General features: G+C 45.9%; 1 protein-coding gene across 1 annotated transcript in view; it reads right to left on the reverse strand.

Moving 5' to 3' along the window:
- Positions 1–3,750: 3,750 nt before the first annotated feature.
- Positions 3,751–21,206, reverse strand: part of ANAPC7 (anaphase promoting complex subunit 7) — a 31,052-nt gene continuing 13,596 nt past the window's right edge. The window contains exons 4-11 of the mRNA XM_084762713.1: positions 16,217–16,328; positions 15,540–15,693; positions 13,777–13,919; positions 10,793–10,910; positions 8,345–8,541; positions 7,536–7,760; positions 6,435–6,585; positions 3,751–4,874 (exon numbers count right to left, since the gene is read on the reverse strand). Of these exons, the coding sequence (XP_084618839.1) occupies positions 4,685–4,874; positions 6,435–6,585; positions 7,536–7,760; positions 8,345–8,541; positions 10,793–10,910; positions 13,777–13,919; positions 15,540–15,693; positions 16,217–16,328 (1,290 nt within the window). The 3' untranslated portion in view covers positions 3,751–4,684. The remainder of the gene's footprint in view (positions 4,875–6,434; positions 6,586–7,535; positions 7,761–8,344; positions 8,542–10,792; positions 10,911–13,776; positions 13,920–15,539; positions 15,694–16,216; positions 16,329–21,206) is intronic.

The following is a 21,206-nucleotide window of genomic DNA, read 5'->3' on the forward strand; positions in this document are numbered from 1 at the left end:
GAGCGTGGAAGCAGCAGGCCCATCTACCCTCTGAAGGCAGGGGTAGAGGTGATCCTGTTGTGCTGCCTCTATTCTCTTGACTCTCAGGGCAGATTCTGGCTATTTCTGGTAAATCCCTCTGTGGGCTGACAGAGGCAGCACTTGGTGCTGAGGGATTGGTGGAAGCTGATACAAAACCCAGGTTCTGCAGGTCTTGGGTCTAGCTCAGCTGAGCCTTTCCCAAAGCAGGCCTGGCCTGCAGGTGAAGGGCGATCCTGTCCACAGGAGCCTGAGCCCAGAACTCTAGGGATGTGCTGACACACTTGGGACAGGCAGAGGACACAGGCACAGAGACCTGGTAGAGACACCAAAGAAAGGAGGAGCCTCACCCTCCACCCCACAAAACCTGAGCCAGCAGTCGCCCCTCAACTGTCAGGCAAGGTGGTCTAACTTTAGCACAAGGAATGAATTCTCCCAAGGCAGAGCTGGCACAAGGAAATGTCCTGAGCCCCAGCTGAGAAAACAGTTGCCACCAGGTCCTAGTTCTCACCCATCGTCAAAAACTCAAGAATGAGAACCTACAGGAGACTGGATAACTGGAAGAGGGCAGGAAGTGGACAGGGCTAGCCTGGGCTACCATATCTTAGAGTAGGCAGACAGCCCGCCCCCTAGAAAGGTCCAAAAGAATCCCTCCTCTCTGCAACATCCTGCTTGGGAGCAGGATTTACCCAAAGAAGGAAAACCTAAGAGCTGAGAGAAGCCGCCTGAGGGCTATTTACAAAGGCAGATCTGAGCAGTGGGAGGACCAGTCTCAGGATGGCACCAGACTGGCTGGCAGCCTGAGTGCAGCGAGGCTGAGCATAAGGACTGGTCAGAAGTCAAAGCCAGAGCACCAGGGGGCTACAGGACTTGGGTCAGAGGACACTCAGCCACAGCATGTGACCTCAGGGTTAAACTGCCATGTGATACCAAAGACAGCTGACCTGAGCCAGGCCAGAAGTCCACCCAGCTACATGAGCTAACTGTGGCTTGGGAGATGTGGCAGACATTAAATGCCTGGTGAACTCCAGGCCAGGCCAGGTTGAATTGTCCTGGGTCAGCAAGGGTTCTAGTCTGTCACCTGACAGTGACTGCCAGCATCCATGATGAACTCATGGCATACCCACAACAGCGTGGCCTCCTTGTGTCAAGCACTCAGCAACATCACAGGGCCACATAGGGGCTCTGCAAACCATGTGACAAATGTGTCCAGGGGACAAAGCAGCCTAAGAGCCAGGCTCAGCAGAGCCTGGGCTTTCATTTCATACGGGGTGTGCGAGGCACAGACATTTCATTCCACAGATCCTGGTCATGGTGTAGCTGGGAGATCTCTTTACACATTTAGGGGTAAAACACCCAAATTACTCTTAGCTAGGTCCCAAAACACTTCATTGGCTACATTCCTGTGTACCAGCCATCCACAGAATTTAAGCATCCCCGGCTGCAGCTCCCCTGCCCAGCCTGAGGAATAGGACTCTTCCAGGGCCGTGAGATGAGCAGAACCAATGTCCTATCTGTCCTTCTGTGACTGGCTTCTTTCATCTAGCGTAACATTCTCACAGTGCATTGGAGGTTTCAGTTTTGTGGCTACAGGACAATGTACCCACTTTGCAGCTGGAGAACATTCTGTGTGCTGCAGAGAACCCTGGAGCATTCTTCAGAGGACCCTGGGCTGTTCCCACCTCTTGTCGTCTGTGAACACAGGTCCACAATCCCTGTCGGAGCCCTCACTTTCATTCCTTTTGGTCCACCAGACTTTTCCACACAGCCATGCCTTTTCCATCCCAACAAACTGCTATCCTTACTTTAAAAATCACCATTTTCTACTGATGGCCACTAAGGAAGGCGATCTGTAGAGTCCTGGATTGTTCAGGCCTTGTTGGTGCTGTGTGGTTTGTAAAATAAACCCTGCTCTGCCAATGAACATTTAAGGGTCTAGGAAACCCCATGCCCTGCCCTGGCACATCTACTGCTGGTTCAGGCATGAAGGGAACCTGAGGGTAAAAGCCAGCCCTTTGTGCCCCTCGACCTCCCTAGAAGAGAGGTTGCAGCTGACGCCCCACCCTCTGCCTCAGGGGAGGTTGACTCCTGTGTAAAGGTGGAAAGCCTGACACGACGCTTACCTCAGCAGCTTCCCCAGAGGCCATGGTGAGCTGTGTGTCCAGTCTGGCCTCAGTATCTGTCACCAGCAGATGATGTGGCCCTTGAGAATTGGTCGCCGCAGAGCTTGCAGTGAGCGAGCTGAGTTTGAGCTGGCAACAACAGTGTGAGGCTACCGTCCTGGCCCTGCCCCAGGTGAATGGGGTTTAGGCTCTAAGACCCAGAAGCCACAGGTGAGGCCAGTTAAGGCCCACTCTTTCCAGTCACAGCTGGCTACAGGGTGGAGCCCCACGACCTGACGTCAGGCTCAGGGTCAGGAAGCTTGCCAGGAACAGGAAGTGGGCAGAACAAAGACGCCTGTGGCCCAGTCCAGGGCCACAGACCTCTGTCTGTAGCACTGAGACCACACCCGGGTGTGAGGCTGGCTGGACAGTCAAGAATCTCAGGTAAGTTTTGAGGCTTAGAAACATGTGTGCTGATGTCATTAGTCCTGTGGATGGATCACAGGTACTAGGCCCAGCAGGGACTCAGCAGTAGAGGCGCCCAGGGGCTTATGGACTCCCACCAGTGAGGACTAATGGTGACATGTCCCCAGTGGGCCCTGTGGTGGTTTTAATAAGAATTTGTTTGAGTGCTTAGTCACCAGGGAAAGGCATATTTGGAAGGATTAGAAGGATTAGGTGTGGCCTTGTTGGAGGAAGCGTGTCACTAGGAATGGGCTTTAAGGTTTTCAAAACCCATGCTGCCTGTGGATCAGGATGCAGCTCTCCAGAACTGCTGATCTACTTAGCAGTATGTCTCAAAAGACACATGAGAAATGACATAGGGCACTGCTCACTAAACCGTCAGCTGTGCATACCACCTGCGCACAGACTCAGCGCAGCCTGCAGGCCGCCATCCTGCCTGCCATGATCAAGGTACACATCTGAAGGCAGCCCCCAGTTAAATGCTCTCCTTCGAAGACTTGCCATGTCATGGTGACTCTTCACAGCAACAGTGACTAAGACAGTGTCAGCGCTATGCCAGGGTCTCATGCTTTCTGAATCCTACACCTGGGAAGTAGAGGCTGCAGAGGGCAGAAGCGCCCACACTCTTCACCCCAGCTATGACACGCTAATGCCACAAGGTCCCTCTAGGGCTCACGTATGTGTAAGGGTCCTCTCCACTCAGGGTACTTGGCTTCACAGAAAGGTCAAATGGACAGCCACAGGGCCTTTTGAAAGCGTCCTAGTGTCTTTCACTCCTGTGAGAGCCGCTTCCAAGCCACATGGTTGTTGCACTCCTTTCCACCTCAGCTTAAGGTGGACCTGAGGGGCCCAGTTTGGAATGGCAGGGTCACACTGGCGCAGAGGCTCCCAGCTGCAATGGGTGCCATGCAAGAAGGGGGGTTTCCAGGACACCGAAGGGAGCTGGGGATCCATCCTAACCGGTGGGAATACAGCCTGGTGTGGAGCTGGGGTCGGTTCAAGTTGTGGCTCAAAGGGTTTTGCCCTTTCTCTCTCAGCACTGACTGGTCAGTATTGTCGCTGGTGAGGCCAAGTCAGAAAAGGCACCACCCACATGCTGCCTGAGGGGAGCCCCAGAAATGGCTGAGCACAGCTAGTGTGCACAGACTGAGGCCCACACTGATACACGTTCTTAAGACTTGGTCCATTTTATTTATCATGTATCTTGAGACAGATCTTGCTGTGTAGTCCAGCATGTCTGGAGCAGTCAGGTCTCTACCTCCCAAGTGCAGGGCCGGCCACACTGTGTGTCAGCACCAGTCTCCCTGGCCCTTGTCACTGCATTGATGGATGTTCTGTTTCTGGCTAATGTTCGTTTACCGTGAATCTTTCACACTTCTAGCACCGTGGTCTGCATCAAACCTGTGGAACACAGCACAGGAAGGCAAGGCAGCATGTTCCTAGCAGCCGAGTGACACCCCAGGCTGCTCCAGGGCAGACCCTCATCTCAGGGCCTCAGTGACGACCCAAACCGGCCCCATGTGAGGTGTGCAGGGCTCGCCTGCCAACACATGGGAGGAAAGGCAGTGTATTTATGACAAACTGTTAGGGCTACATGGCTGTCTCTGACTAGGAGGCAGAAAGAAGAGTCCATGAAAGGGTGTCCACTGTGACATGTGACACCATGCTGAGCAGTTTTATTAGTTGAACTGGCCCTGTGTGTGGCCACGTTCCCATCATGCTGCTTCTTAGATCTGCCCAAGCTGACGCCATGTGCTGAGCCATGAAACACACAGTGAAGTACTGCCAAAACACCACTGCCAGGGAGTGTGGCGGAACCAGGACCGCGACTCCCAGGAACCAGAAACGCCTGCAAGGCCACCCACGTGTGCGCCCTTAGGAGGATGGCAGTCCTGTGAACCCATTCATGTAAAGAAAGCAAGCGCCCTCGTTGGGTACATCGGAACCATCTGGAGCTGCAGGGCTTGGAGCTGTCAGTCCTCAGACAGCGGGCTGTTGAGGTGCTGCCAACATGAGGGACCAGGCAGGGAGCCCTGCAGTGAGCACACCTCCAATAGCGCCTGTCAGTCTAGGAATCCCGAGGGGCTGCCACTGTGCCTTCACTGCATGCCGAACCACTGCTCTTGGTCAGCCCACTGGGCTGCCTCACTGTCACTGCCCTCCAGGTCCCCTTCTTCCCCACTCCCCTCCATATCGTCCACATCCTCCTCCTGAGTGGCATCTGTGGGACTCTCCTCCTTCTCCATCTTCTGCATTCCTTCTAGAGACTTCTGGTCATTGGGATCCAAACTAAGGAACAACAAAAGGAGAGGCTTGAGTCCGTGCTTTCTTCTTGGGACTGCTGTCACTGAGCTGGCTCAGCAGCAAGGCGACTAGGCTCAGAGACACAACTGTGGCTTCCAATGCTGGGTCCAGGGAGTCCATCAGAGATAAAAGGGGACACTGTCCAAAGTTTTAGAATTTTTAACTTGAGGGGGCTGGAGAGGAGACTCAGCAGTTAAGAGCACTTACTGCTCTTGCAGAGGACCTGGGTTCAGTTCCCAGCCCCCACATGCTGTCTCATGACCAGCTGTGACTCCAGTTACCAGGTGTCTGACACCCTTTTCTCGCCTCTGTGGGCAACAGGCCCACACATGGTGTACTGACATACACGCAGGCAAAACACCCATCCACATAAAATAATAAATAATTCATCAAAAAATGGCAGGTTTGCCAGGCGTGCACCACCACACCTGGCTAAATTAAAAATTCTTAATTCAGTTTTTCCTCCTCAAGTTTTTAAACCTTCTCAACTATCAAGGCCTGGCACTCTGCTGGCTGAAGTGGCCAAACAAAAAAAAGTGGCAGTACTAACAGAGAGGCTTGGTGTTCAAAGCCAGACACAAGGCACACACCAGTAATCTCAGCAGTCGGGGAAGGGAAAAGAATCAGGCCACCACGGTCAGCCTCAGGTCCATGGCAAAGTTACTCTTCTGTGACACCATTCCATGTTATCACATGGACTGCACTTAACCACAGCCAACATGTCACACCATGGGATGGATTTTAAGTCCTGAGGATAGATCCAGGACCAAGACATTTTCATTAGTAGCAACCCCACAAAGCCCAGAGCCCCAGAATCCTCATTTGGCTCTCAAGAAACCTTTATAACAGCAACAACAACAATGGAAATTGACGCTCAGGCCTTACACATGCCAGGCAAGCACTTTGACACTGAAGCGAGTGCCCAGCCACCTACAGCCTCCTGACCCACGGCAAACACCTCTGAAGCCATGTTGCATCCTATTCTATTCAGACACCGCGTAATCTTGACCCAAACCTTCCCTCTCTAGCCCCAAAAAATAAAAAAAATCAACCAAATTTTCATACTGTGTAACATCCCTGGCGATACTGGACTCACTTTGTAGACCAGGCTGAATCAAACTCACAGAGATTCACTTGCTTCTGCTGAGATTACAGGTGTGCATCACCACATCTGGCTCAGAATTTAAGTTTTTAATTATAATAGAAACATAGGAACACACTTAACAACACCTTGATTTTAAAAAGCAGAATGTAAAATATACACTAGGTATAACCCTACAAAGTCATAGGTGTGTGGGCAAGCACAGGAGATCTGTACAAATCAGTTTGGGTGTTACACTGACGTAGGCTGGAGAACAATGAAGCATCTCTCCAATTCTGTTAATATGCTTTAGGAAAATATGTCAGAAGTCAAGAATTCACAAACCTTTTCTCTCAGTACTATTCTTACTCTGCCTTCAGCTATGGGCACAGTGTTTGCAGAGCTGTCACGCAGGCCCTACCTCCTCTCCCTTTCCCGCCTCCCCACAGAGGCTGAGCACCTACCTCAGTGCTATACTGTACTGGTCCATTGCTTCCTGGTACTCGTTCACAGCCACTAGGAAGTCTCCCAGGATGCGATGCAGGACACAGTCACTCTGATTGGCCAGTGCATTCCTCAGCAGAGCAATTCCATCTTCATATTTCTGTTCCCTGCCTACAGAGAAAAACAATCTTCACTGCTCAGCGAGTGTACAAAGTCACACCCACTATAAAACAACAACGTCCCTGGACACCCTCAAATGGTCACTGCAGTGTTAACGAGGGGCTTGTGGTCTCTATTTCCCTGGGAAATTGGCATAATGAGTACTCAGTCTATTAGCTTACGTGTAAGGAGGTGAGCATGCTACAGCACACGAGTGATGGTTAGAGGGCAATTTGTGGGAGTTGGCTGTCTTATGATGTAAGGCCTAAGGACTTAACTGAGGACATCAGTCTTGGTGGCACTTTCACCCAAGCCATTAAACCTATGCCCTGAATTCTTAATAAATAAATAAATAAATAAATAAATAAATAAATAAATAAAATTAAATTAGATTCCCAGACAGGGTTTCTCTGTGTAGTCCTAGCTGTCCTGAAATAGCTTTGTAGACCAGGCTGGCCTCGAATTCACAGAGATCCTCCTGCCTCTGCCTTCCGAGTGCTGGGATTACACGAGTGTGCCACCACACCTAGCTTAGATATTCTCTTAAACTTAACTCCAGATGACAGCAAAAAGGCCAGCAGTAGATGAGGTCAAGGGCTCTACATTAGAACTCTGGACCAAAATACCCATGTGGGCCGTATACACACGTGAAAATGCCACAAGCAAAAAGAACAAAGCTAAGAGAAAGTTACAAGAATCCAGGTAGCTCAGAAACATTCGAATTGAGTAAAGTATGTTGTAGTCAGACTAAACTAGTTCAAGACTAAACCAAACAGAGAGGAGCTGAATGGCTACTGAGTAATTTTAGCTGGTTTAAGCCACTCTAAGCAGGTCTAAGCCACATCTGGTTGTGACAAAGCACTTCAAGCGGGCTCAGGCCTGCTCTGTCATCTGTAGGCTGCAGTGTCCACTGGAGATGAGGGTCACACAATCAACAAGGAACACATGTGTGGGACACTCACTGAGCAGCTCTGCTTTCTTCACCACGGCCTTGACATAGTCTGGCCTCTGGGCCAGGGCTTTATCTAACAACGTTTTGGCTTTCTCTTGTGTCACTGGGTCTTCCAGACATACGGTGGCTAACAGGGTAAGAGTCTGCGCGTTTGCACCTAGAGTTTTGTAAACATTGTTGGCCATCACCATTGCTTCTCGGATGCTGTTAGAAGCTAAGTAACACTCTATGAGACCTGAAAAACAAAGCAAGCAGAGATTCTGTATAGCAGCAGGCCGGCTCCACCAAAGCCCTCACAGTGCTCTGCCCCACCCCCCAGCAGCCTCCCGCCCTGCAGTGCCTCCCTCCATTCTAAAGCTCCAATGGGGTTGTTAAGAATGACCCACCATAGCTATAAAAGCAGAGTTTTCTTTTTTCTAACTTCAAATTTTTCTCTTCAGGTTTGAACTCGTCTTCCGGTTATGAGATAGACTTCTGAGCTTATTTTTAAACTCTTATAAAAATATGTTTAGAGGAACAGAATCTTATAAGAGCTATTTTAGTTTCAGAGACGCAGTTACCAAATGTGGCTAAACCTGGCACAGCTCTACTGGGACACAGTGACATTCTGTTTTTTAAAAAAATATATATTAATGATAATTTTAAAAACCAACCAATCACCCAGTGCTGGAGAGACTCAGTTTGTTTTTACAACCACTTTCCCCCCAGCTGCCATGATTCTAAAAGACAACAGAGCTGGCAAGTTCTGACCTAACAAAGCCTTCCACCTGGATGCAGCTGTCAGGCCTCCAGAGTCACATTGCCAGTTTCCTGTCTTACCTTCGTAACAGTCTAAGCGACAAGGTGCGAGCCTTATAGCCTCTCGAAAATGTATTATAGCTTCCTGGACTCTGCCCATGTTCCTGAGAGCTGCTCCTTTGAGGAGTAAAGCTTGGACGCTGTTGCTGTTCAGCTGAATGGCCTTGGCGCCCAAGTACAGGGCCCGAGAGTAGCGCTTGCTATAGAAGCTATGGCAGCTGGGGGAAAAAAACACTGCAAGTTACTTGAGAGAAGCCGATGGAGAACACTTGACACCAGACTGTGTGGCCAATTCCTGCAACCCTGGCACTTGGGAAGCTGACAGACTGTCTTTACAACCAAAGGAACAAACAAAAACTGTCCGAACCACTCAGAGGGTCAAGGTGTTCTCATTGAGGCCTGATGACTTAGACATCGAAGTGCTGTGGCTAAGTGACCAGAGGGCTCGGCCAGCAAGGGGCTTTCTGTGTCAAATCCCCTTCAAGAGGGGCCACTGTAGCAAAGGTCAGAAAGGACCTAAGAGGCAGAAACCTGGGAGGACTGGTACAGAACAGTGTCCTCTGAACGTAGCAGAAAGCTGCACCCTGGAACCCAGAGCCATGGGGCCAGCACAGTACCAATCCTCCAGCAGCATGGAAGGGGACGGGGCACATGAGCTCGCACCCAAGTGAGGACCTATGGACAGCTGATGGGGACAGCAGAGTCTGTGTTAAGGTCTGACTCATGTAAGTTGACTACACTCCAATGAATTGCTGCATACTCAGAAGTAAAGGAGAGCATAAACTATAGTCAAAAGATTAGTAAATAAATTATAAAATAAAGAGGAGGATACCTAGTAGGGGAGGGACAGAGAAGGTGGATCTGTAGGAGATAAGGAGGGGTTTAGGGTAATATAATCAAATTAAAATGTACAAAGTCCAGGGGCTGGAGAGATGGCTCAGAGGTTAAGAGCACTGGCTACTCTTCCAAAGGTCCTGAGTTCAATTCCCAGCAACCGCATGGTGGCTCACAACCATCTATAATGAGATCTTGTGCCTTCTTCTGGCCTGCAGGTGTACAGTCAGACAAAACATTGTATACAAAATAAATAAAATCTTTAAAAAAAATTCAAATGTACAAAGTCTGCTTCCCCCGCCCCAAAAGGACCACAAATTCAAGGCCAGCCTCAACTACACAGTAACCAGCCGCCGGGTACATAAGACTCACAACAAAGGTCAGCCCAGCACGGTGATGCACGCACACCTCTCATCCCAGCACCTGAGCAGCAGAGGAGGACCTCTTCTGACTCTGAGGTCTACATCAAGTTCTAGGACAGCCAGGACTACAGAGACTCTGTTTCAAACAAGAACAGCAGCTCTTTGGTCTTGGCAGCAGAAACATGATAACAAGTACCACCTTCTGGAAAGTGCTACAATAAGGCGCACATGTGCCTCCGAGGAACTCTAAGGTCTGCCCTGCAGAAGTCCACCTGTGGCAAATGGAGCTACACTGCCAAGAACCGAGGAAAGTGTAACTGGACTGCAGAGGCTAAGAGATGAAACACTACCGGGTATTGGGCCAATGAAGTACCTAAAACTTGTCTATTGCACATAAAGGTATGAACTCCATGAAAGAACCACACCTAAACCCAAGAGGGCAACTATTGCAGCATCTAGTTCATCTTGAGACTTCAACAGTCATAAAATAAATTCTGGTTTAAAAACAAAAACAAGGGGCTGGAGAGATGGCTCAGAGGTTAAGAGCACTGGCTGCTCTTCCAGAGGTCTTGAGTTCAATTCCCAGGGTTTTTTGTTTTGGGGGTTTTTCTGTTTTGTTTTGTTTTGTTTGTTTTTCGAGACAGGGTTTCTCTGTGTAGCCTTGGCTGTTCTGGGCTCACTTTGTAGACCAGGCTGGCTTCAAACTCACAGTGATCCACCTGCCTCTGCCTCCCCAGTGCTGGGATTAAAGGCGTGCACCACCACCTGACAGGGTCTTAACTACGTGACCTTGGCTGACTGGAACTTGCCATGTAGTCCAGGCTGTCCTGGAACTCATAGAGTCCCACCTGTCTCTGCCTCCTGAGAAGTGCTAGGATTAAAAGCCTGCACCACTATGCCTCGTTCAATTTATTTATACTCATTCATTCATTCATTCTCTCTCTCTTTATGTGTTTTTAGAGACAGGGTTTCGAGTGCTGGGATTAAAGCCACACCTAGCTTCAAATTAATATTCTCTTAAAGAAACCGGGCGTGGTGGTGCGCGCCTTTAATCCCAGCACTGGGAGGCAGAGGCAGGTGGATCACTCTGAGTTCAAAGCCAGCCTGGTCTATAAAGCGACTCCAGGACAGCCAAGGCAACACAGAGAAACCCTGTCTTGAAAAACAAACAAACAAACAAACAAATCTCTTAAAGAGAACAAAACAAAACAACCCAATCTCTTTTCAAAAATTCTACTGAAAATTGGGGAGAAAAAGGAATAAACAAACACACCCAGAGACTACCCAGGGCTCTGCATGCTGATCAGAAATGTTGAAAAGGCGGCAGCCGAGGTTCTCCACATCCTCCAGCCGCCCTTCTCGAGCCAGAAGGTAGCCATAGACATCCATCCCTGAAAGAAAGGGCACAGTAAGAAGAGGATCTTCTACCAAAGTAGGAAAAGTGCTCCGAAAACGCAGGAAAAATGGCTCAGAGCTAAGCGTACTTCTTCAGAGGGCTTAGGGTCAGTTCCCAGCACCCACATATTAACTCCAGTTCTAGGGAATCTGACTTCTTCTTTTGACCTCTGAGGAAAACAGGCATGACACTCATATGGTACATATACACACATGAAGGCAGAACACTCACGCATTAAAGACTGTCACCAAACCCAGCACTCTGGGTGGCAGAGGTGGGTGGATCTCTGTGAGTTCAAGGCCAGCTGGTCTACAGAGAGTTCCAAGACAGCCAGGGCTACACAGAGAAACAATGTCTCAAAAAACAAAAACAAACAAAAAGTCTGTACCATGGTGAACAGCAGCCCAGAAAAGACCCAAATAAGCCATCACACAATGCTGCTGTTACTCAAGAGTTCTCAGCACACACTTACTATGCTGGCAAATGCCCAGCCTCAAAATCAGATGGCTCTGCCCAAAAAGGTGCAGTTTCATTCTAGAACGCAGCTCATTAGGGAACACCACCTCTCCCACTCTTCAGTTCTCCCACGCCTGCTCTAGTCTTCCAGTGTGGCTTATGAGGCCCCACAGTGGCTCTCGTGTACTTCTTCCTACCACCCTTCCTTCCCATCAAATTCCCAGTCCTCTCAGAGCAAGATCACAGCCACTTGCACTTGCCTGGGATCAGGTATGAACACTGACTCCTAGCTACCAATAGCACCAGGCTAGTAGTTCTACAAGACTCTGTCCCCCGCCCTCCCCCCCCCACCCCCCACCTCCGTTTCTTTGTTTTTTGGTTGTTTGTTTTTTCCTGGGTGTCCTGGAACTTGCTTTGTAGACTAGGCCTGCCTGTGCCTCCTAAGTGCTGGGATAAATGGCATGTGCCACAGCTGGCTTCTCTGTTTCTTCGGTGGTGGCTAGGTCTCAGACAGTTTCAAGTAGTCCAGAATAGCCAAATGAGCTGGAACCTTTGACTTCTTTTTCTACCTCCCAAGTGCTAAGATTCCTAGTGTGGTGTGATCACTTTGGAAAAGAGGAATAAACACTGGGGGGGGGGGGGGCTCTTGTACAAGCATACTTTCTCGATCTGTTCACACATCTGAATACTTGAGAAGATGTCTTCACACTCTGTCATCCCTTTTGTTTGAGTCAGGGTCTGTTTTCTTGATCTCACAAGCCTGCTTCAGCCTGGGTGTTAGAATTATTGGACACTTATTCTTTATGAATCTAAACACCTGTTTACTGTCCTGAGGCATACTTTTCCGACGGCCTGCTAGTCTTTACAGAACTCATTTCCCTCTGTTCTTGAACAACTGGCCCACCAGCCTCTCCAGCCACTGGGCCTTGTTCCTCCCTGCAGCTGCTTCCAGGTCGTTGACTCTGCTGTCTGTGCGATGACACTGTAACCACCTTACCCCTGTCTTCATACCTGTTCCCCTGCTGCTTCATAATTACACTAAGGACACAGGAAAACCAAAGTCCCTAAAAGGATGCCAGCAGTCTGCCAAGCCACTGTTGGGCAGGTGAACCATGCAGAGGGAGCAAGAGTGAGGTCAACACGTATCCAAAGCCTGAAAATCTCATCTTGAGAGCAGCAGGAGTAAAGACTGCTCCCTCCCTGTTCTGGGCCTCCATGTCCTTATGCAAGACCTTGTGACCCCCACCTCTGTTACCCTTAAGTCAGTCAAGTAGCCTGGTGGCCAGCTTTCAGGTTAAAACACTGTATTGGAGAAGGCTGTTTCTCCCACATTCATGCCAACCAAGAGCCTGCAAATGCACCCACCTGGCTAAGTTTCATGCCTTCCAGTCCACCCAGTGCTATCTGGACACCCCAAGGGCAGAAGCAGGACCCAGGCTGGCAAGCCATATCATAAATTTATTAACTCATAGGGAGGTGCCCCAACACCCCTTAAAAGAAAAGAGCTAAGCAGTGGTCTGTGAGGAGAACACCACTGAAGCGAAAACAGGAACTCAGAATAGAATCTCCTCAGTGTTAAAGCCATCCAATAGGATAGGAGAGCTACTACTATGGAGGAATGCCTTGAGTTGATGGAGTCAATAAAGTGCTGTTTGGCCAATCAGCTGGGCAGAAGGACAGAAGTAGAAGGCGGAGCTTCTAAGAGATGAGGTTGGAAGAGCCAGTAACTGGACAGTTGATAGTTGGGAAAGAAGTGGGTGCCAGGAGTCACCAAATTGGCAAGTTACTGGTATATATGTAGGTTTTGAGGCCATACAATTTGAGTAGTTTAGATTCTGCCCAGTGTAGTGGCTGCAGCTTTAAAATACACTATAATCTTACTGTGTCGGTTACTGGCACCGTAGGCCATACTGCTAAGTTAACTGCAACACTACAGTAAGCAAGCCTTTAAAACTGTCCTGAAAACAGTAGCAGACCTGAGCACTGTGGTGGTGAACACCTGTCAGCCCAGCGCTTGGGAGATGCAAGCAAGAGAATCAAGAATTCAAAGCGAAGTTCAAGGCTAGCCTGGGCTACATGAGACCATGTCTTCAAAAAGTAAAAACAAGATGCTGGAGAGATGGCTCAGCAGTCAAGAGCAAGCTCTGCTCTTTAGATGACCCAATTCCCACATCAAAAGGGTCATAACTGACTCCTAGGGAATCCAATGCCTCTGGCCTCCAACGGCACCTGTGCTTACATACATGTATATATACACACAGAGACATACACAACACAGTTACACACACGTCATTAAAATAAGCCTAACAACAACAACAAAACAGTACCAGGTGCCACTACCAGACTCTGCCTTTCCTCTTAGCTGCCTTTTCCCCTTTACAGACACTCTCTGGCCTGGGACTCACCTTTTATCAAGTAAGGATCCAACATCTGCGCCTGCTCAAACTTGAGGACCGAGTTCTTACTGTCCCCTGCTCTAAAGTACAGGTCTGCCAGGCTCCCCAGCAGGTCCACATTGTCTCGCAGTAAGGATTTTTTCTCTAGTGAACTTAAAAAGAGATTAAATACCCTTAGAATCTGTTAAAATCTGTTTTTAATCATTGCATCCGGGAGTAGGTGGCATACTTCTCTGTACAGATTAACATTTTACATGAAAAGATTTGGGGTTGTTTTGTTTGTTTGGTTTTTCAAAACAGGGTTTCTCTGTGCAGCCTTGGCTGTCCTGGACTTGTGTTGTAGCCCAAACTGGCCTGGAATTCACAGATCTGCCTGCCTCTGCCTCCCCAAGAGCTGGGATTAAAGCTGGGGGGGGGGGTCTTACTACATTATCTAGGTTGGCTTTGAACTCATGATTCTTTTATCCCCACCTCCCAAGTGCTGACTTTTATAAATGAGTGCTACAACTCCTCACTATAATAATCATGCTGGTAAGCCAGCAAGATGGCTCAGCAGGTAAAGGCAGCACTTGCCACTAAGCCTGACGATCTGAGTTCAACCGTGGAACCTAGATGTTGGAAGGAGAGAACTGCCTCCTCCAACTTGTACAATGACCTCCACACAAGCCCGTGTGCCCACTGCACAGCAAATAAATACAAATATCATTTTTTAAAATGACTTAGGTACAATGGACTTCACCCTGAGCTTTAAAAGCTACACTGGGTTCTGGGGAGATAGTTTAGCAGCTAAGAGAGTCAGATGCTCCTTAAGAGGACCCAGATTCGCTTCCCAACACTAGCACAGCTGCTTCCAGCTGCCCATAACTTCAGTTCCAGGGAATCCAATGCCACCTTCTGACCTCTGTGCACTTGGCACACATATGGTTTACAAACATACATGCAAATAAAACTAAATAAACCCAATGGTTTAAAGTTATATAGTATTTTTATATATACATATATATATCAAATATAATCACTTAATATCTACAAAGAACTTTCTAGTTATGAATTTTGGATTGTTTTTGTTTTGGGTTTTTTTTTTTTCCCAACAGGCTTTCACTGGCAAGCCTGCTTCTGCCTCCTAAGTGTTGAGATACAAGGCATGTACCACCACACACAGCATGGTTATAGTTTTTAAGAGGATAACATGCATGATTTTTAATACATCGTTCACAAGTGACAGCTATTCATGACAAACACACACACACACACACACACACACACACACACACACACACACACACACCTTTTTGTCTAGGACTTCACTTAAATAGGAAGAAATCCATAACTGCAAAGAAGTATCCTATGTCAAGTGTTACAGTAAATATGTCTAACAAAAAGATATGAACATGACTGCCGTCTTAGCTGTTTGCTCTTTTAGGGTGGTCATTTTCACATGAACAGAGCAGAACTCAGTCTAACTTTCCATTTTCACAAGTTCCAACAGTTTATTACATTTGCCACCACTTAAGCATTAGAAAACAACACAGGCCAAAGACAAGACTGCAACGCCAAGCAGTAAGCGTTACCACATCTCCAGAAAAGGAAAGGGCCAAGATCCTTGGGTTAAGCCAGGCTTGGCGGCTCATGCCTATAATCCCAGCGCTGGGGAAGTGGAGGCTGGAAGACTGAGGCAAATTCAAGGGCAACCTGGGCTATATAACGAGATCTACATACACAGACCGCACCTCCCACCAGCATAATCACTGAGTGAACATCCGGGCTCTCACCAGATGGTGTTGATGGCTCTTGAGTTGTCACCAGTGTGCACAAAAGCGTATGCTTTAATCCACACAGACAGCCAGTCCAGGTTGGGTACAGTCTGGATCACATTCATCGTCATTGATGCTACCTCTGCGCCTTTTACAGAAAGGGATAACAGACCTAACCCCCAAAAAAGGAAGAGAAAGGTGAGGCAAGCATCCTCCTCCCAAGTGTAAAAACAATAGGCTGCACAGCTGTCTTCCCTCATCTAAGCGAGATGCACATAACACACAGAGCTAAGCCCGTGCTGTCACTGAGCTACACCCCAACCCTAAAAGACAGTATTACTCTTATTTCATCACTGACGGTATTCAGATGTTTTAAGCCTACTCTTGGGGCTGGGAAACCGGCTTGATAATTAAGATTATTTGCTGCTCTTGCAGAGGATCCAGGTTGAATTCCCAGCACTCACATGATGGTTTCAAACCATAATTCCAATTCTTGGGGCTCCAATGTCCTCTTCTAACCTCTATGGGCACTAGGCACATGAGTGGTTCACATATATACAGATAAGCAAAATTCTCATTCATATAAAATTAAAATCTAAAAAAAAAGCTCTCCTCTATCCAATGCATGCTCATAATTGAGAATTATCATCTTTGACTGCAAATACCCCAGCCAACAGTCAGAAAACTTTCTATACCTAGAATGGCGTCAAGGGCCAGAGGGCACTGCCGCAGGACCTCCTTATAACTGGTGACTGATGGGCGTTCCTGACCAGCCTTCTTGTACAGGTTTGCCAACATCATGTTTATCTACACACAAAAAAAGGACAATAAATCAAGTGTATGTACAAAGGAAGTACTTCACCATGAGCAAGACAATTTTTATTCTCAACTACTATTCTGCTTTCTTTCTTTTTGGGGGGAGGGGGAGGTTCGAAACCGGGTTTCTCTGTGTAGCCTTAGCCGTCCTGGACTCACTTTGTAGATGAGGCTGGCCTTGAACTCAGAGATCCACCTGCCTCTGCATCCCTGAGTGCTGGGATTAAAGGCCTCTGCCACCACACCTAGCAAGTTACTTTGATTTTTGTTATTAAAATGAACGGTACGTGTTGGGGGATGGTCTGATGTATTCTGATGCTAATTACTATTTGCTGTCTGGTGACCCACCTTTTGTTTAATAAAAAGCCATCCCACCTGGGCAGGGCAAAGAAGACAGATGGGGCTAAGAGAGAGAAGAATTCTGGGAAGAAGAAAGACCGCCACAAGGAGAAAGGAGAGAGACCTGAAGGGAAGAGAAGAAGGCTGCCGTGGGATAAATGGAGGAGAAGCACATGGCCGACGACATGGATGGAGAATCAGGTCCAGACGAAGAACATGAACAAGTATTTGAGATTATAAATAAGAGGTAACTTGATAGAAGTTATTAGGAACAGATGGCAGGGATCCCAGGCCTGCCCCACTATGGGAAGTAGTTTAGAGGATTAATATCTGCCCTGCCCCAGGTTAACTAAGGCTACTGTAAAATATAACAAGTGTCTGGTCTTGATTGATTGCTAACCGGGCCTATGGGTAATACAGATAATTTTAAAAAACAGTAAGTGGCGTCCAATGTGGGGCATGTATCCACACTCTTAAAAATCGTATTTTGTCATAGTCTAAAAAGGGTTAACAGCTCCCAGAGCATCCACGAGCCAGAGAACAAAGATGGCTGCATACAGGTGGACAGATGGGGAGGCAGAACTAAGAGACTGACAGTCTTCTGAACTAGCCTAAGAAACAGAGTTAGCTGCCTAAAATAATAATAAAATAAAAACTACAAAGGTCCATCTCCAAGGTGCCATGGCAAAAGGCCCCTAGATCTTTTCTGCCTTTGTTTTGGTGTTTGTAAATTTGTTTACAATGTGCTTAGTCATAGTCACACTTCTTACCCTCTCTAAAAAAGTTCAGGGAAAAAGACAAAGAGCAGAGAAATGTGAGACTAAGTTACTAACAGCTAGAAAGGGAGAAGAAACTGAACTCTTCTCCATAAAGTTTGTAACAACTGAAATTCTAAGCTCCTTAGCTACAAGGTGTTTGTCAGGACTTTCTAGAAAAGGTCCACCAAAGAGAGATAACAATAACTAAATTCCAAGGAATAGTGGACAGGATTTCACTAACTTAAGCCTAAATTGACACAAATAACCCAAGGCTTAGCCTTTCCTGGTTTCCTTGCTTGATTTTTTACTGAGATAGCTAAAAATTTTGACTGAATTAAGATAAAATAGTTAAAGAGGGCGGTGATGGCACCAGCCCTTAATCCCAACACAATAGAGACAAAAGCCAGGCAGAACTCCTGAGTTCTAAGCTGGCCTCCACAGACTAGACACTCTGCTGATAAGATAAGTTACTTACAAGAGACTGCTTAAGCTGACATTTTTTGGTATGTTCCTTTTTCTTAACAATGGATTATATATACTTATTGATCTAAAAGATAGGTATACATCAATCTGATGTTTATGTTAAAAAAATAAAAAGGTAATAAAAATGCTTTAAATATGTTTTGTTCGTCAAGGTAAAGACACAAGTTGAACGGGGAGACAGACATGAAGCTACATGGCTCCCATGTAGAGAAAGGGTGAGACAAAACCACCCAAAATAAATGTAAAAAACCCGGTACAAGATACCTAGGCCTAAAAAATGTATTTTGTTGGTCAAGATAAGGACCAAGGTTAAAAAGAAAAACAAACATACAAGCTGCCTACGTAGGTACAAGATACCTACTGTATACATAAACGCTCAGATAAAACGAGAACCTATCTGATGGTTATTTAAAACTTAATGCCTTTTTCTTCTACTCAGGACAACCGGCTTGTTTCTAAAAGGGGAAATATTTTCTCGAAAAACAGGTTGCGGCCTAACTTATACATCAAGTGCCATAAAGCCTAGAGAAGGACATTTAGAACTACACAATCTTATTTTGATTCCAATATAATTGTACGTTCATTGTTAATGATGATGTTATATTTTGTCTTTAAAAGAGGTCAAAATGAAAAGAGGTCTGAATAAAAAAGAGACTGCTAACTTAAGAAAGTCTATGTTTACATAAATTCAAACTACAGAACAGTTAATTTATATTGCTAATCCCACTATATAAAAATAGCTCTAAGATTGGCTGAGACATGTGCACTCTGCACACCTTATGTATTCATAGTTTTAAGACTGTATAATGCTTGTGAGAAATTATGTTTTCAGACTAAAAGAACCAGACACGGAACACTGGATCAGAGCTGACAGAATTTATTCCTTCAACATACTGAGATACTGACATCCTGCATCCTTCATGTTCCAGCCCCAAGTGCTTTGGCTGCTATTCCTCATCAGAGAAAGACAGCTTCAAAAAAGACTCCTGATCTAAATTGGTCCAACATTTCAGACTGTCCCACACAGAATATTAAGCCTGAAATCTCTCAACATTGAGAGACTAGACCACAAATACTGCTCCCAGCTTGTTTAACCATTTTTTTATTTGGGCCCCCCACAGGTATTCTCTGCCCCAAATCAGCTTTAAAATACTTTAAGAAAAAGGCATCCCATTTCCCTTAAAGAGGGTTGGGTAGGTTTTTGGTTGCTTTCTTGGACTATGGATATATATTGTCATTAAAAGGTATAGAAATAGGAGTTGTAACGAAGAAAGGGGAGTATACAAATATGTAGGTATGACAGGACAAAAAGTAAATTATTGAATCTACTTCTCAACTTAAGGCCTTACTTGTTACTCACAAATAAGGTCAATTTTGATTCATTGATATAGAATTTTGTATATTAATGCAAAATAGGTTTAATTTTGATACATTGAAATGGAATTCAAATCTGGTATTGTTCTTCACACATTATATTTCTACTCTAGTATGAGATATTGTAACATACAGCTCAATTAATAAATGGTTTACTCCCAATACTCTGATAGTGTTATTGTAGATTGTTTAGGGAAGTTAAGTAATACAAGTCAATTGTTGATTGATTCATAGTCCTATCAAGTATAAGAATATACATGCTAGGTTAAACAGATATGATTCTATAGAGAGATATGGTAAAATAGATAAGGTCTTCAAAAACTTCAGAGACCTACAGAATATGACATTTAAAATTTTTTTATTATTTTAAAAATTCTTTGGCAAAAAAACAGGTTAACTCCTGGCAGCACTCTGCCTACCTCAAAAAAGATGATGAACATTAAAGAACCTCCTTGTGGAGATGGCTTTAAATGTGACAAAACAGCCACTGGACAAAAATGTCCTCGTTTCTCCCAAAGACAGAAATCTGCCTAAAATGGACAAGCTTAAATACAGACAAAGTCAACGGCCAAACTCTACCAAAACAGGGTAAACAAGTCCTCAATGGTTCCTGCTTCACAAATATGTCTGTCAGATTATTGGGCCAGAAGGCCAAAGATGATGCTCCAACGATATAAAGAGTAGTGGGTATCTGTTCTGACAGTAAACTGTCTCTGTCATTTTTTTCATTTTGGAAGCTGCTAACCTACATTTCCCTTTTACTCAGATAGCTAAATTTGTTCTTTCTCAAATCTCTAAGGGGGGTTTAAAGACCAGATAGTTAATTTTAAAATTAAGCTTAGTTATATAGAAATTAAAAAGATATTTTTAAAAATATATATTTTATTAATTTATTCATATCACATCTCAATTGTAAAAAGACACTTTTAAGTCTAGATAGATACTTGTAGGTTTGAGCTTTAATAGGTGTTGATTTAGGTTCAAAACTTTTTTACCAAGATAGACTAGATAATATTTTCTACAAGATTGCCAAATACATTTTGATTAAATATTATGTGTATAAGTCTTACCTACTGGTTTTTATACTTTTTCATAATTGTATTTACTGTATATAAAAAATGGATTTTTTTATTTAGACAAAAATGGGAAGATGTTGGGGGATGGTCTGATGTATTTTCATGCTACTCACACTGCTTGCTATCTGTGTGACCCACCTTTTGCTTAATAAAAAGCCATCCCACCTGGGCAGGACAAAGGAGATAGGTGGGGCTAAGAGAGAGAAGAATTTTGGAAAGAGAGACTGTCATGAGGAGAAAGGAGAGAGACCTGAAGGGAAGAGAGGAAGGCTGCCGTGGGATAAACGGAGGAGAAGCACATGGCCGACGACATGGATGGAGAATCAGGTCCAGACGAAGAACATGAACAAGTATTTGAGATTATAAATAAGAGGTAACTTTCCCATGCCTGCCCACTATAAAAGGTAGTTTAGAAGATTAATATCTGCTCTGCCCCAGGTTAACTAAGGTTATTTTAAAATATAACAAGTGTCTGTGTCTTGATTAATTGCTAGCAGGGCCTACAGGTAATACAGATAATTTTAAAAAACAAGGGTGCCCAAAATGCTCAGGCTAATATATTCTAAGAATTTTTGGTTTGATTTTGTTCTGAGACAGGTTCTCACTGTGAAGACCAAGCTGGCCTGGAACTTACAAAGACCCACCTCCCTCTGTCTCCTGAGAGCTGGAATTAAAGGTGTGTGTCACCATGACTGGCAAAGGTTTTTGTTTTCTTTTAGTTCGGTTTTTCCAGACAGGGTTTCCTTGTGTAGCCTGGCTGTCCTGGACTCACTTTGTGGACCAGGATGGCCTGAACTCACAGCGATCTTCCTATCTCAGCCTCCACAGTGCTGGGATTA

This window comes from Acomys minous, assembly GCF_964271855.1.
Source record: "Acomys minous genome assembly, chromosome: 16".
NCBI lineage: Eukaryota > Metazoa > Chordata > Mammalia > Rodentia > Muridae > Acomys > Acomys minous.